The 17,199-nt window shown below is 44.1% G+C and overlaps 1 protein-coding gene across 4 annotated transcripts in view; it reads left to right on the top strand.

Annotated features, from left to right (window-relative positions):
• The window catches only part of ARFGEF3 (ARFGEF family member 3), a 93,195-nt gene extending 82,693 nt beyond the window's left edge, over window positions 1–10,502 (top strand). For all 4 annotated transcript variants that reach the window (XM_035323283.1, XM_035323282.1, XM_035323280.1 and 1 more), the window contains 3 exons: window positions 1,518–2,742; window positions 3,489–7,396; window positions 7,431–10,502. In XM_035323283.1, coding sequence (XP_035179174.1) covers window positions 1,518–2,742; window positions 3,489–3,680 — 1,417 coding nt within the window. In that variant the 3' untranslated portion in view covers window positions 3,681–7,396; window positions 7,431–10,502. The remainder of the gene's footprint in view (window positions 1–1,517; window positions 2,743–3,488; window positions 7,397–7,430) is intronic.
• Window positions 10,503–17,199: the final 6,697 nt, after the last annotated feature.

Raw genomic sequence — 17,199 nt, 5'->3', positions numbered from 1 at the left:
AATAAATCCATTAGAAGTCTCAGGATTGTCTTTTTTTTGAGTTAACAACTCAATTAACATAAGTCAAAATTTTGAGAGTTAAAGCATCTGTTCTTCTGTTTGGTTGTTTGTAAGTGTTTGTTTTTTTAAGTCAATATTGCATTCTCAAAATTGACTTTTTGATAAAATTTCCCCCAGAAAAATAATCCAGAAAAGAGTTCAAATATTTTGTTCTGGTACTTTGAAAACACTTTTGAAAATTGTTTAATGAAAGTAGATTAATTTTTGCACCAAAATTTTATAGGCCTACAACTGACCATGTCATGTTGCATGAAGGTTTACTTTGACTTAGACCTAAAACTTCAGTGTTGCAAGCAAACTGAAAAACCTTTACCTCACCTGGTAGCAGTGCTATTTGAAATGTGATCCGTTATAGTTCCCTAAATCAAAATAAGTATTACTGTGTTTATGAGAGCATCATCTCTATTTCAAACAGATGTAATCTGATAAAAAGACTTCTCCTAAAATTAGTGAAGAGAAATTTCACAGGTTATAATTTTTAATCTGTGAGATACCAATGTCATGCTTTAACAACACTCCTACCCACCTCTTCTTCCTATCCTCATTAATTCATTATTTACTAATGACTTACCTAAAAACTTTGTCTGGCAGAGTTTGCTGTTCATAGGTTCCCTGTGCAAATCAAAAATCAGTGAGATCCAGAACTCAAACATCTCTCTAACAGGAAAGAATGACCCACTATCACACGTGAGAAACAGGGCTCGGAATCGACATTTCCATGCTAGTACCTCCGTATTTGAGTTGAAATCTTAAAGAGTAAACATTCAGCAGGACTTAGGCTTCTTTGCATGTCTCGTTGCACTGCTGATGTTTTCACAGATATTTTGTATCTGTTGGTTGGCTGTGTTTTATTTTTAAGATGTACCCCTGGCATTACTGGAAATGGAAGCCAAGTGGTAAGCCAGCTTAGGCCTCGTTTTGTCAAAGTGAAGTTTAAATTTGCCAAAATGCCAATGGAGGAGTATCAGGAATGTTTCAACTTAACTGACATTGAGCAACAAGAAAAATAGAAAATACAGTCAGGGTACAGTGGCAGGAATGCTGCATAATCTGTGTTAACAAATTCCTCATTTATAGGAGTTTGAAATGCTCAGAGTATCTGCACCTGCCATGAAATCAACATGCAGGGTATTTAATCTGGCTCAAGAAAAGGAAAAAATATATACATATAATAGAGTTTTGTTTCAATACTGCCTCTGCATTAAGTTCCAGTAGAGTACTTGCTGTGAATGGTTATTTTTCTTAACATATGCAAGTGCCTTCCCTTCTAGGAAAGTATCTGAAAGAATGGCTGAAAGACCATTCTAGACCACTTCACATTCCTCCACTTTTTTGTAACAAGGTTCTGAAAATTTGATCCTTCATGTTAGATTCTAACTATTAAGTACTCCTGTGTTATTAGTAAAAGCATAAGATACAATTATATATTTTTTCCTTCCCATGCTTGGTTTACCAAGTATTCCTTTCAGGACGATAGTTGTGAGCTTGCTGTCCCACCAAGTACTGCTCCAGAATTTATATGACATCTTACTGGAAGAATTTGTCAAAGGTCCTTCTAACTTGGAGGAGAAAATGACAATACAAGTACCAGAAAACAAGTTGGCTGGTTTTCTCAGGTACATCTCCATGCAAAACTTGGCTGTCATCTTTGACTTATTGCTGGACTCCTATAGAACAGCCAGAGAGTTTGACACCAGACCTGGCTTGAAGTGTTTGCTGAAAAAAGTGTCTGGCATTAGCGGAGCTGCCAACTTGTATCGCCAGTCAGCCATGAGCTTCAACATCTACTTCCATGCTTTAATCTGTGCTATCCTGACAAACCAGGAGAACATCACTGCAGAGCAAGTGAAGAAGATCCTCTTTGAAGATGACGAGAGAAGCACAGACTCATCGCAGCAGTGCTCTTCAGAAGATGAAGACATTTTTGAAGAAACTGCCCAGGTCAGCCCCCCCCGGGGGAAGGAGAAGAGGCAGTGGAGGGCTCGGATACCATCTCTGAGCGTCCAGCCCATCAGCAACGCAGACTGGGGGTGGCTAATCAAGCGGCTTCATAAGCTCTGCATGGAGCTGTGCAACAACTACATCCAGATGCATCTAGACCTGGAGAACAACGTAGAGGAGCCTCCGGTGTTCAAAGGCGACCCTTTCTTTATTTTACCATCCTTTCACTCAGAAACTTCCACCCCATCAACCGGAGGGCAGTCTGGGAAGGACACGCCGTCAGAAGATGACCGGAGTCAAATAAGGGACCAGCTGGGAGACAGCCTGACCCCCCGAAGTGGAGAAATGCTGCTGCTGCCCCCGCCCCTGAGCCCTAAACCAGAGAAAAAAGAGCAAGCAAGGAAAAAAGAGTGGTGGGAGAGCGCGGGCAACAAGATCTACACCATAGCCGCTGACAAAACCATCTCCAAGTTCATGACAGAATACAAGAAAAGAAAGCAGCAACAGGCCATGACATCCTTCACCAAAGAGGTCAAAGTGGAAAAGAAAGGGGAGCTCCTGGGCTCCAGAGGGCAGGACTCACCCATACTCCAGCGGCCACAGCATCTTATAGACCAAGGTCAAATGAGGCATTCATTCAGCGCTGGCCCAGAGGTCCTGAGACAAGAGAAGAGACCACGCTCAGGATCCACGGTCAGCTCCCTGAATATATCTGTTAGGGATGCTGAGGCCCAGATTCAGGTAGGACATCTGAAGAATGCTCATACTGATAGCAATAATTTAAAAGATACCTATAAATATTTTTCTGTTGCTTTTATTACAGCTATTATAATCTCTTAATTAAATGTCCTCCTCACCTAAAGAGGTCATCATGATGAGGACTGAATATTTCAGCAGCTGGCACAGACAAAAAGCTAATTTTGTCCCATCAAAAGAAGATCAGGCTTCAGGACAGGTGTTATCAGGCGTATAATAGCACAGCTTTCAAGAATGCTTTCGTAACTGGAGCCAAAGCTGTTCTTCCCTAAGAGCTATCAACCTATGGTGTCCGCATTGCTTACTGCAATGGGCTCCGTGCTGCTTAAGGGCTTTGGAAAATGTGAGGGTACTTGCTGCAACACTTTTCTATTTAAGATTTTTGTTAATTCCAGAGCAGAAATACTGGGCTCTGTTGCTAAAAAGGAACTTGCTACTCGCATGTGCAAGTAAGCAAATCAGGGGAAGCGTCAAATTTGGAAATCATTGATCACTGTGGGATGAAATAAAAGGTGATGAAGGGTGAGCATGATACCAGCAATACAAAGTGAAACAGTGCCTTACAGTGCTGAATTATGCACACCCAGTGAATGTTAAATTAATATGCTGGCATTACTCAGCCCTCTTCATGAGGCTGCAGCCACAAGATCACTTTCTTTCTGCCTCAACAACTGGACTCCTCTACATAGGAAGGTCTTCTAAAGAGTCTTTTGTATCCAATTTGCTTGTAGGCATGGACCAACATGGTGCTGACCGTTCTCAACCAGATTCAGGCCCTGCCAGACCAAACGTTCACGGCCCTCCAGCCAGCAGTGTTCCCCTGCATCAGCCAGCTGACTTGCCACGTGACGGACATCCGCGTCCGCCAGGCAGTACGGGAATGGCTGGGAAGAGTGGGCCGCGTCTACGATATCATCGTTTAAACTAGCTTGGCTCTGCTGCGAAGGGGAGAAGACATCCAAGGTATACCGCAAAGAAGTATTAGGGGTTCGTTAATTGCCTATTTGTTGGTGATAAATTAAGAAACAATGAGCTTGTCGATGTATATCCTCTATCCACTTGAGACTGCGTGTCCCTCACTCACTAGCAAAGGAGGCGAAGCATGAATGTGCCCAGGGGGCTCTGGAATGGCCCCAGAGCTCAGAAGCTGCCGGTAAATCAGGCTGGTACCTAAAGGCATACCACATTTCAATAGCCTTCGTTTTCATTCAGATTTGCAACAGTGGGAGCCACATCAAACTCAGGTGAACTTCCACACTTGCAATTAGCTGTGAATGGAACTGCCATCTATCTGGGTGTCAAACCAGGCAAGTAAGCCTATGTAACTAAAACTAAATAAAAGGCAGGAAAAAGGTGAGGGCTACAGGACAAGTAAAACATGGCACTTGTTGGGAGTAACTTTCATTCTGAAATTAGCAAGAGAGAAGAAAGCCAACTAAAGATTATTGTAATAACTACATGCCTTGGTCACTAGAGGAAATTGAAACTAATTTTGCTCTGAGAAGAATCTTTGCAGTCTGGTCACATTCAGGGTAGCTAGTGAGTGACAATTAACGTATCCTAGGTCTAAAACCAGTGAACCAAGCACAGGCTACTCATCCTTTCATTAGCCTTGTGGAGTATTGCTCAAAAAAAAAAAAGAAAAAAAAATGCACTGTCAGGCTGCCCTCTAACAGCACCACCCTGGCTACTCCAGCTGATCCTTTTTTGACATGCAGATAATTCCCCCCAGGGGCAACAGGAAAGTTTGCTTTGCTGTTTCCTGTGATGCTGCAGGGGAAGACACACCACGAGCAAAGCTACAGCCAGGCCCTGTGACAGTCCCCGGCACTCAACAGAGTAACGCATTCCAGTTCAAGCACCGCTGCAGCTGAGCTGGCTTATGCTTCTACTGGAGCTCTGCAGAGCTCTTTGTAAAGCTGCTGTAGCCAGGAGGATCCTTACCACCTATTAACCTTAGCCTATCACTCCACATTGAGCTTAATCAAGATGGAAAATAGTCTGAAAAGAAGGTAACTTCCCCGGTTTTCTCCCTTTTCTCATCTGTTGCTGTAAACAGAAGGGGACAGCCTCATGCAGGTACATCCCTCCGCGCTCTGTGCAGCACTTCTATGAGGATTACGACCGTTTGCCAACGTGGTTATCAGGGGGAGAAGGGGAAGGATAGACTTATCTTGTCAAATACGTACATGATGCTCTTCACACTAGACACAGTGAAGGGTTACTTTGCTGCCCAAATTATGTCACAGCCCCTGGGACATTCCCTCTTGTACTCCCATATGAGTTTAATGTGATTAAACGTTTAAATAATTTTTTGTAACTAAGTTGAATTTAATCTTGGGTGACCTTTAATGTTGTTACCCCAAGTCTTTTTAAAACGTGCACACCAACTAAATATACAGCTTCAGTCCTTGCTACAAAGCATCCTCAAAAACATCATCCCTATCAGGCCTGGACTTTGCACATCTGGTTTTAGCATCTTGAACCAGAAAAAAAAAAAAAAAAAAAAGAGGGTCAGTCCAAGAGGATCTACTGACCAGCCATCACCCAAGCTGACGTGTTACTAGGAGTCTACCACCACCATCCTGCCCTTGCCCTCCATCACCCACTCCCTGTCCATCAGCTGCTAGACTCCTGCAGGGAGTACCTTTTCCTATAGCGTGCTGCAGTGTCAGTCACACTGTTTCCCTTTCTTTCAAAATTTCCTTTTGTTAAATTGTTTCAAGAACATTAAAAACAAAAGCAACTCTTTCTCACCACCTACATTGTCAATTGACAAAGTTATTAAAGTATTTATAAAGTCAGTTTTCCCAACAGATCAAGTACTTCCTTCCTTGGGACGGGTGAGATTAGCCCTTGTTATAGAGGAGTGGTGGCAATGTTTGATTTCTGTTGCCATGTCTTTCTTACACATCTTTAGGTAAAGTAAAAGGGTGGTTATATTTTTGTTAATCTTTTTATTGGGCATCTATATAGAACTGCTTTTAAAGCAGTACATTAATTAGGCAGCAACCAAAATCAGAATAAAGTTTATGCAAGACACCCAACTCTGCTATTTTTGTGCATTTAGGGGATTCAGCTCTTCACTGTGCTTACCTAAAACAAGCAAATCCCCGAAACATGTTAGAGAAGTATAATTGATAGCAGTACCAATATAGCACAGAATCACTCAGGATTCCAGAAGCAGCCCCAGTATCTATGAAGCACTGTGGTTACCTGTAAATCAGAAAGAAAAGCTCTAGGAATGGAAATAGCTGCCCCACCCAGGCCTACAAACACAGCATAGCCTGGTGTTACATGATTAGCCTGCTGCTTGACCCAAAATACTGCTGTTGCCCTATTTTGAACTCCACCTTCCACGTTACACACTAAGTGCCCATTGTCACCCTCAGTGCCTCTTCATTCACACCCCTCCCTGAGGCAGCCCTAAGAGGACGTAACTGAGTAATTCCAGAAATGGGATGAGGATGAAGGAACCTTTGTAGTAGCAGGCTCTAAATGAGCAAAGTTTAGCAGATGCCATTCCTCCTTTTCTTTGTGAAATGGTAAGCAGGTGAGCACAACAGCTCGTTGCCACTTTAGGAACCATTAATCTGATGTGTAGAAAAAAAGAGCATGGCATTGGTTTATCAGATTTTTGTTGTTGTTGTTGCTAGTTTAGCCACAGAAATCAACAAGCCCCAAAGAAGTAAAATGCTAAAGTGTATGCAGTCACCACCTCACAGGCCTGCACACTCTGTTTCGTGCATATTTTGGGCTGCTTGTGAGCTTTTAGCCCAAAGAAGGCGCCTGTGCAGCACGGGCCCAGGAGAAGGGTACTGGCAGCAACCCCTCATGAGCTTCAGGAGAGGACTCCCTAATTCAGACTTCACCAGGCACGGCCAGCTGCACCACCTTACAGCCACTTTTCTGTTTTCCACTGCTGAGTGGAGAAGCACCTCAGGCAGTTGCACAAAGTAGCCCTTGTCTCCACACGTACGTCAGTCTTTCTTGCATAACTCATTCAAATTCTTACCAAATTTCTTCATCTCAAATTCGTAGCACCTAACGTACAGCAGCATATTACCAGCTTCAGAGTTGAATCGAAACATTTACTTGAGCCTTGGGGAAAACAAAACCAACAAACCAACCCACGGTCTGTACGTTCTCTGTTCTGGTTAATGACCACATTCTCTCGCACCTTCTTTTCTGACACAGGCTTCTATAGGAGCTGGTTTTTGATTTTCATCTAACTAACTGGCAAGTCAGCTATTTTTAAAACTCTTTAGCCAGTGATCTTTGTTTAGGTGACCTGCTTTCAAAAGTGACACACTGGTTTACAACCCTGCTCGGGTACCAGAGCCGCACGCTGGCTCCGCTGCCTTGGCTCGATTCACATCACCCCCCCTCCCCCAGAAGGGAGAGGCAGCTCCTTTCGTCTTCTGAAAGATGTTTCAGGCAGCCACCGACAGAGAAAGTTGCTATCAGCCAGAAACAAACTCCCCTGCTCACAAGGAATAACTTCACCATGCAAATATTTAAAGCTGGAACAAGTGGCACAGCCATCAGGAGTTACTCGTACCCTACAGGAGCAGGGCGCGACGCCAGCTGCAGGCCACGTGCCTACGGTCACGTTACTGTGCAGTGCCATTACATGCGGGTGCACAACAGGAGAGGGGTGTTTGTGCCTGTAGCTCCAGGCGCTGCGAGCACTCTGCATGTTAGCGGAGGGATAGCTACGTTACCAGGATGTTTTCTTATCATGCACTCTGGCAATGTTTGCATCAGGTCAGCAGCGGCATCTGACATCAGCAGTTAACGCGGTCCTTCTGGTAACTTCCTACTCTTTCCTGAGCACTCAGCAGCCACAGAACTGGCAACACCATCTCCTGGTTAACAGGTTTTCATGTCTTCGGATGTTAAGATACAGATTTAATACTCTGCTAGGAAAAGCCATTTTAGAATAATTTCCTTAATTCAACATCTAAAAATAATTACTAGGTAAAAATTTACGTAGACCTGGGCAAAACATTCCTTGTAAAACTCCAAACGCTGGCAACGCAGCTTTTGTCTCATCACAGCTAAACAACACCCGTCCGCTCCTGGCAAGGCCAAGCAGAGTTTACACCCGTAACTTGATCTGGTAAGGTACTTTGCCTTTAATTTGAGCTTCAAGTTCTGTTTAATTTTACAGTAAAATTCACTGACAAGTCTTCATCTGCCACAGAGGTAACTGCCACCTATTAATATCTTGTGTCACCCTACGTAATCTCCGTTTGCTCTTGATATAGTAGTATCTCAGTGCTGGCTCCACTGTGGAGCTCGGAGCAGGACCAGTATGACACTTGAGTGAAACAAGCTAACAAGTAGAGAGGTCCAGCTCTGCCTGCTGCCTGCACTTGCTATCTCTTACTTCAGCTTAGGCCCATTCTCATAATGCTGTTGAAATCAGTGGAAATATTTAATACTCTGGACTCAGTCCTTGAATCCTTCAATCCCTGCATAGACATTGACAAGTTCTCAGGAAAGGGAAAGTCTTACATGGTTCCAATGTCACTTTCTCTGCTGTGGTCCTCTATTCCCTTCTGCTTGAAAATCCACAAGAGCCAGCACATTGTACTCCGGTGCGTCCCCGTGCCCCCAAATAGAACTTTCACTTTTGCACAGAGCCAGTTTTAATGTGTAAGAAGCTGACCATAGTGAGCCAAAGTAATTTATTTCTACCTAGCTCTTGTGTACAAGCTTATTCGGAAACTAAGCATGCAGTTTAGCTGTTTTCACCTTTAGCAAACCATTCTGGAAATGCTATTACTCAGTGATAGGCTGCTTCTAATTTTAAAAGAAAAAAGAAGAACCTCCTTTCTTCCCTTCTCTTTATTTTTGTGGGGGTGTGATTATGCTTAAGCAAACTGTTTAATCATTCTTGTTATAACCATTTCTGGGAAGATCTGTGTATAGTGCTAGTCATGGCATATGAAATGAGAGAGTAATTTTTTTTTCTTCCAATTTTTGATCATTCCACAATTCTTTGAAAAAAAATAGATTATACCATCAATCAAATAGATATTTACACACCTTATCTTCTTTATTAATAAAAAAGGACCAAGTTACCATAGCTCAGAAGCACAAATATTGGATTTTATGCAATGTAGATAACATCTGGCAGCTATTGACTGACCCCTCTTCTCTGAACCTCCCTATTTTGAGTAGAGCTTCTATAGGGATACAGCCTAATGGTCCGTCAGCAGCCCTCACCAGCAACACGCCTGGTTCTCCAGGAAGCTGTATGGCTGCAAGGAAGAAGCGTTACCTCCTCTGTGTTGTTTCCACTAATTCTCCTCAACATACACTTTATATGTGATATCGACTGTATGATTTCATTTCATACTAAACAAGTAGCTTTGGCCAAACACAGCAGGCTGGCTGTTTAAAAGGACAATTAAAAAAAAAGCACCTGGCATGAGCATGCATCATTCTTTTCAGTTAACACTCAGAGGTCCAAGAACTAAAAGCAGAGGGAAGAGAAAATGTCCTAATTCTGACTGTGGGTATCAGTGGAGCTACACTGTATGATCCTGGATTAATGCAATAATGAGCTTGCCTGTGGGACCAGATCTCTCAAATCCTCTTTATTTTTGGCAAATTCACGGGCTGAGGTTTGCAGGGTCTCCCCTGCCACATTGTTTCAGGGAACTGGGTTTATGGAGAGCTTTTTTTGTTAAGAAACATGGCAAGAGGATCTATTTCAATTCTTTTACCCCAACATCGCACTTTAAAAAGTAGTTACGTATTTCCTCAAATTTCATCCCATTACCATGGAGCACTAGGGCCCTATTTCCCGTTCACACATTGGTTTGTCTGTGAAATGCTGGGCTTCCCAGCAAGTTGCAACGAGAATCAAGTTGAAGCGGGAGCGAGCAGAGCTAGCAGAGAAGGCCAGGTGCACAGGTTCAGCAAGGGACAAATATCACCTCCGCAACTGGGCTGTGGCCCCTGAGACCCCAGCTCTGCGGAGGAAAGCACCAAAGGGAGATACCAAAGGGGGAGGGCAGAGCCCTGTGGTACCTGAGCCTTGGACTGCACAGTTTGCTGGAGCAGGTGGGAGCTAGAGATTTGAAAGTATGCAATGACAGCAGTGAGCACCTTCTTTCAGTTCCCCCCTCTCCACCTCCTTTTTCCTCACTAGTTATGATACTGCAGATGCACTTCCATGGGCCCTTTGACCAGAACTGAAAACTGAATGAAAGCCAAAGGGAGTGGACACTCCATTTTGCCAAAGATCTAATCCTTCCTATTCCAAAATGAAAAACAAATTTTATTTCCACAATGATGGCTGCCGTATGAAGCAGTTTACTACAAAGCATTATTCCCAGGACTTCATCTCTATAGCTGTATATTCAGGAGGAGCCACTAATATTTTTTGAGAGAGACCGTAAATCGCCTTGTCAGGAGTTCTTACATTGGGTTTGCCTTCTACAGAGCTCATACCTAGCTGCAGTCCCCCCGTTTCATTCCTGTTTCCTCCCTCTACCTTTCTGCTCTGACTCAGAGAAACCTCCCCGTACCCGCTGCGTCCCTTCGTGCTGCTAGCTTTGTTTGGTTCCTTGGCGTCCATTGTTCAGGCAGTCGCTGTAAGCTGGCTTGCAACTTGTATTTTGTGTATATTTTGTTCAGACTGAATCCTGAAGTGGAAATATTTTAAAAGAAAAATTATGAACTATTTATGTTGCTTGTGTTGTAGAATAAAGAAGCAAATGCAAAATGCATCTGGCTCTTGTTTTCTCTAAAGGCAGTTATTTCATGGTTACTGGTTAAGCACAAGGTAACAGAACTGGGAAGGCTGCTGTTGTTTCTCTCTCCCCAGTGGGGGCTGAGATCTAAGCACTGCAAGGAGAGAGCCCTGCACCACTTCCAGCCCAAGTTTGGGCTGGGAAAGGGGGGAAGAAGGATCAAGCTGCTGAGACAGCTGAAGGAGCAAGTAGACACAATGCAGAATTTCACAAAACAAGCAAAGGATTTCTTCCCTCTTTAAATCCTGCAAAGTATTTTTGACTTTAATTTCACTGGAGCTGACTTTTTTGGGAAAAGACCATGGCAGCAAAGACATCTATTTCAGTCATTCAGTGTCCCTAAAAATCTGTAGGGACTGAACTCTAGAAGAGCAGTTCCAAGCCAAAGTACACTACCTCACTGCCACCAAAATCCAGGCACTGCCTCTCCCCCGCCATGCCCCCAGCATCAGAGCCATGCTCTGCAAACGCCACAAGCAGCGGGCACGGAGATCCTTAGCGTGCAAATTCACAGCAAAATTGCATTGGGTTTCCAAGCCATATTTCCCTGCCACGATGAGTTTATTTGGCACTCAGAAAGTGTTCCCATTCTAGAAGTGCATGCCAACAGCAAGGACGATGCAAGGTTTTGCCCCTTGTCAAGGCTTGGTAAGGCCCACCCACCTGAATCCCTCATTTTGATCAAAGTTGGGTCAGTAATTTCTCCTGCAGTTCAAAACCCTTTAATAGGATCACCACACATAAACAGTAAACGCTTCCTGCACAAGCACCTCACACACTTCAAATGCAACAAAATTTAGGTGCAGGAAGTGTCAACCTGTACTCTAACAGAGAGCCAGTACTCCCCACGGGCCCATGCCTGCGGTCCCTGGCATCGCCAGGCTTGGTCTTGGGGAACCAGAGTTAGGACCTGCATGGCCAGGTTTCTGCTGTTATTCCTTCTGGCTAACTAAATTTAAGCTAGTAGGAGCATCTCTGCCCACGCAAACATCTCACCTCTGTTCTTCTGAACAGGTATTTCCTTCGACTATCCCCACCATAATATTACTCCCTGCAGAGTTTTAAGCACTGAAGCACCGCAAGGTCTGGCCATCAATGTCTGTTACACAACAGCCTCATCAGCAGGAAGGTTAAAAGAAATGTATTAGAGCAGATTACAAAGCAACTGAATGAGGTTGCGATGCTTTAATAATCTTATGGCATTTCTGGCAAAACGGGAGTTTGTTAAATCCCACCAGTCTGATCTAATTCAATTCCAGGAAGCCGCCTTCTGCTGCTCTACATGTCTCATTTAGATCCCATTAGAAAGACTTTCTTTTCTACCTAAACAGCATTCATTAATGTAAAACAGCAACCAAGTTAAATACAGAAAACCCTACTCCACTATTTCACCAACTCTTTACAAGGTCCATCTGCCTTCTCACTCGACACGGGGGCAGATTAGCCTGGCTTCTGCCGCCACTGCGGGGAGAGGAAGAGGTCCACACAGGGTGGAACTGGTGGAAGTTTCTTTGTAGTTACATGTAGGACACTTGTACTTCTCCCATTTGTTGGCTTCAATTAAAAATGCTTGCCAAAGAAAACAGCTGTTACCAAACATATATAAAATGTGTCTGTAAATACACACACACACACACAAGAAAGGCGGCGGCCATTTAACACGTCGCTTTGTAGACAAGGTTTAACAGATTGCTTTTGGTACAGTTAATCGACCAACAGTAAAACATCCCCACTGAGGTTTTTACCAAACATATTCATCAGCAGAAAGTCATCTTGGTTCAATTTTATAAGGCTAGCTTTTAGGCCCAGGAAGGTCTGCTCCCTCTGCTCCCTCTCCAGTCTAGCAAGAGAGGGTCAGGTTCAGGGGGAAAATAACCTCCAAACCTCACAAACCCCCACATTCTCTCAGGGGCTCAGGCAGAGCTCTTCCTTTCTCTGCCATTACAAGAGGTGCAGAAGATTGATGCATGGAGATCCAATTACCCTAATCACCCTCTATGATGTATGTTTATTTACACCAAGTAGGACTTCAAAATCAGCAATCTTTCACAACGTAGGTTTGCCCCTGGCTATGCTGTATTCATCTATAGTCAACTACCAGTGAAGCGCTCCCGATACAAGCTGGACATCTCTCCCGATTATTTTTTGCCAGGGTGCCAAGAGAGTGCCCAGTGTCACCGCTACCATTTTACAGAGGGGGTGAAAATAAAGTGAGCAAGTCAAAAATTTGTCTGCAACTTCAAAAGGCCCCAAAGGATCTGTGTTGCCTCCGCTGGCCTCTTGCTTATCCCAGGGCTGTAGACAGGTGGGATAATCTGGCCAGAGGGGGAAAGAAACAACCACAACACACTGCACAGACAGCTTATGGGAAGGATAAACAGCAAGGCAAACTAAACACTAAGCACTCTGTTGTCCTGACCTACCCGGAGGGAAATCCGAAGTTTCCCAATTTGTTTAAAACTCTGATACTTCAAACCACAGTAGTTTGCAAAGACTATTATCTTACACAGGTGGGGCAACAAAGGGGAAGTTGAATTTTAACCTAAGAGAAAATACCAGAGACACTTTGAGCAGCTACAGCACAGTCAGAGGAACAGCAGGCACAGGACAAAAGAGAAGGGGAACACTTGGGTAATGCACTATAGGGTTGTGTAGGGCACCGCTGGCACACTCATGCACTCGGAAGTATGGCAATAATGGGAATTGATTTTCAGTAACCTTGCTGGAAGCATGTTTTTTCCAAGATAGATATTCACATTTTACAGGAGAAGAAACCTTTCTATTGGCCCACTGAGTACGCCTATGATAGAAGTAGAAATAAAAGGTGGTTTGGGTTCTGTCTGCTGAGCCACATGAAACAGAGGGCGATCTCCAGTGTCTGAGCTTTTGGCAAAGAAGCTAGCATCAGGATAAACCCCTTAACTTCTAATGTCATTGTAAACAAACACAAGTTGAACTCTTTATCCAAATGCCTGATAGAACATCCTAGAACCAGGTTTCAAAATCCAACAGAATCCCAAACAAATCAAAGTCAGGCTGCATGCGCAATCTTCTAACCCCTGACAGAAACCCAAGGTAGTAAATCTGTTTTTATTGTTTTGGCTTGGGTCATTAAAAAAAAACTGGGAGATCTGTATCCATGAAGCAGAGACAATATTTCTGGTTTGCCAGCTCTAGGGAAACATGCTGAAGCTCTTTATTTGCTGTGGTTAGTGTGACCACCTCTAAGGAGATATCTCTCATCATCCTCATTTCCCACCACAGTCCAACAAAAATGACTTAAGTTTAAATAATTTTAAATATTTATCCTATGTGGCATTTCCCAATGATTTTCTTTACTACATTTTCAAATGTTACCTTACATTCCTGGCCATGTTTTTGTACTTGAGACCAGTCTCCTTTGTGCCAGAGACTCTGGCGAGACCAACAGATCAAATAAAACTGGATAAGATGCTGTACTCAAATTCTGTCCCTGTAAGTAAGCCCAAGAGGTCAAAACAGACAAACCATCAAGCTTGGGAAATGAGAATGTCAAACATAATGAGAAAGTAAAAAATGGTTCTGTAGTACAGTAACTTGTGTAAGGAGAGGAAGGTGACAAGGCTCTTGGCTCTTACCTGCAAAAACAATTAATTTTCTCTCAAGAAAACATGAGAATTGGTTCCTGGATAGAATTGCAATGGTCACGCTGTAAGAGCAAGGGGAAGGTTTGTGTGCCCTGATAAAAATATGCTGTTAAAGTCCCAGCTGTAGGGATGTTCACTGGAGCAGATCTTACTTCCCCCTTGCATACAATACCCTTTCTTTTAAAAGGATGCTAAATAATTGAAGATCTCAGGCTCTTGTGACCAGCCGCAAAGCCCAAGAGAGTAAAGATTATTAGATTATTAGTTTGCAAAGCCAACCATGGGGAAAAGAAGAAGGAGAAGAAAAGTAAAAGTTAAAATCTAGTTTGCTAAGATTTTTTTTTTCTTACAAGCCTCCAATCAAGCTTCCTTTAGCATTTCAGGGGGACAAGAGCAGTAAGAGCCATGGAAAGGAACTGCAGTGCAACAGCCTGCCACAGAATGGATGGCCACCATTCAGTGTCCCTCAGGAGCGTGAGGGGGTCTTGGGTAAGCATCTCCCAACCTCACTCCCTGCTTTGCCACTGTAGAAAACAGGACAGGTCTGCAGTGACTGCTGAAGAAAAATGGTACAAGAAAGAAGACGCCAGGCAGGGCACACCGATTGCCAGACTGTGTCATTTGGCTCTACCTCTCGTGTCTCTTCAGACCTCATCGTGCCTGAGTCTGATCCTCCATAACAAGCTGTGCTGGCTGGGCAAGCCTCCCTTTCGAGGAGGCACCATCCTGCACCTGGTGAGAAGCAGTGCTTGGAGCCAAACACAAATGCCCCAAACCAGTCAGGCAGTCAGGTCTGGCTCTGCCCCTACAACCTGGGCCCTTTATAAGTGCTCACCTGTTCGGGCCCCACTGCCCCACAGCAGCTGCCTGGTTCCTCCTGCCGTGATACAGCAGGTCACCTGGAGAGATTCGGGCTTGAACATGGGGTGAGAAGATCCCCACCTTGCAGCAGAAATCACGTACCTCCCTCAGCTGTTCTGTTCACAGCTGATCTGCTTGTACACCACTGCCCCCAGCAAAATTTAGTTATTCTTTAAAGGAAAACTCACATCAGCCTGGACCCAAGTCTTCCCCACTATACAAACTGAAATGCTACTCCATTAGCCACAAGGGTAGCCACACTGAGTAGCGTACCTCAGCACCTTACACAGTCCAATTACTCCTAGCTTGCAGTTTTTCCCCTCCAATCACCCAATCAACACGCTTATTTCATGATCTCCTATTTCCAGTGCCAAACCCAGCTGTCCAGCTAAGACACCTATTTTATGGAGTCACAATTAAAGCCCTTGTCTTTGCACCCATGGTTTCCTCTCCAGGTTGTTGCACGGTGCCTTACCTTTTATAATACCAAGGGTCTTTTGTTTTCAGTCTTTTTCACTAGCTCTCTGTAACCCCTCATCTTCTAGCCTGAGGACACCATGGTAGTGCCCTTACTCTGGTATCCCAACTGCTCTTGTCCTCACAGCCTTGCACAGCTTGATTCTGGAGCATTTTTATATCCCTTATGTCAGAAAATGTCTGCCCTTCCTGTTCTTATCATCCCTTTTCCCCCTTTGCCTCCTCACATGTAGTTCTCAGTCTACATCTCCATAGTCAGATCCCGTCAATGCTCCCCTCACAGTTTTCCACTGGTAACTCTAGCACCTGCTAGGGCAATGGCCGTTTGCTTTCCCAGTACACGTTACCCAGTAACACACATGCACAAAGCCTAGCAGCAGGCCAACCAGCACGCACACGTGCACCACATCACACCTGATGCAATCGACACTGACAGCATCATACGCAACAGCAACTTTCAGGGAGCTTGAGCAGCTCCTGAACCAAGTGCTGCAACAAGGGGACACCCCAAGGAGGACATCTCCCTGGGACTCCCTCCTCTCCCTGCTGCCTGGTGGAATAAATTCTCATTTTTATTTTATTTTCCCCTCTCCCTTTCTGCCCCTTCAGGTAGCTTTGAGGTCAATGTATGCCATCAGCCCTGCTTGTAAAGCTCTGTGTATTTAAGGCTATCCCACCTGCCTTTGTGCAACATCCTTGAATTGAGGTTTGACTTAACTTTACTGAGAAGTTGAACCATTAACAAGCGCACATGAGAAAATAAAGCTTTTGCAACGTCTTAGGGTTTTTAAGATTTTCTGCATGTATTTCATTTCCATAGCAAACTTTATCCTACAGGTTGCGGTGGGCTGTGCACCTTCTCCAGAAGCTCTAAGTGGGAATCTCCAGATTCAGAACAGATTCAGATTCAGGACACGAACTCCAAATTGAAACAGCACGTGTGCTATTTGAAACAAAATGTGTGTTATTCCAAGCAAAGTCCTGTTCCAGTTCACCTAAATTAAAACAGCACAAAATTGCCAAAAGCCTTTCAGCTGGTGCTCTGTTAAATAATGCACACTCCAATTCAGAAAGTTTCACACGCATGCGGAAGTCGGCAGATTGGAGTAATTTCCTCCCTCTCCCCCAAGGAGGGCCTTTCCTTGACAGCTGAGCACAAAGCCGAACAAATGTCTCCTGTACAGTCCCATACAGGTGCAAACTGCACTTGCAGGAATGCTGCCTCACCAGGCAAAAAATGGGGTTAAGGGAAAGCAGGTCCTGAATGCCTCCCGCTACCATGTCTTTGGTCAGGTTTATCACGCAGCTCATCCTCACACATATATGGGCAACTGCAACCCACTCAGCTCTACAAGCTCAGGTACTACATCAGCTGCTTCAGGTTATACAGAGAGTTTTCAGCTCATACATTCTTACTGTTATTGCTAAATATGCTTTGGGCGAGGAATGTATTTCAACAGCTGTATTTCTCAGGCTCTGAAAAGTTTTGAGCATTCTAACAGCAGCAAATATAGTCTTACAGATTCATTGTTAATGACATGAACTATGAAATGCCATGTTAATGACATGGCTATGAAAATATAGTCCTGCTTTTGTACAAGACATACCGTGCTAGCAACAAATACTGACATGGAGACTGCTGTAGTTAGACACAGTCTCAGGGGATTTGATGCAGGAATGCACAATATTCTATCAGAAAGTTACAAAGT

The sequence above is a fragment of the Oxyura jamaicensis genome, chromosome 3 (genome assembly GCF_011077185.1).
Source record: "Oxyura jamaicensis isolate SHBP4307 breed ruddy duck chromosome 3, BPBGC_Ojam_1.0, whole genome shotgun sequence".
In the NCBI taxonomy this organism is placed as follows: domain Eukaryota; kingdom Metazoa; phylum Chordata; class Aves; order Anseriformes; family Anatidae; genus Oxyura; species Oxyura jamaicensis.
Note: the sequence above shows the minus strand (reverse complement) of the source record. Positions and strands in the feature narration are given on the sequence as shown.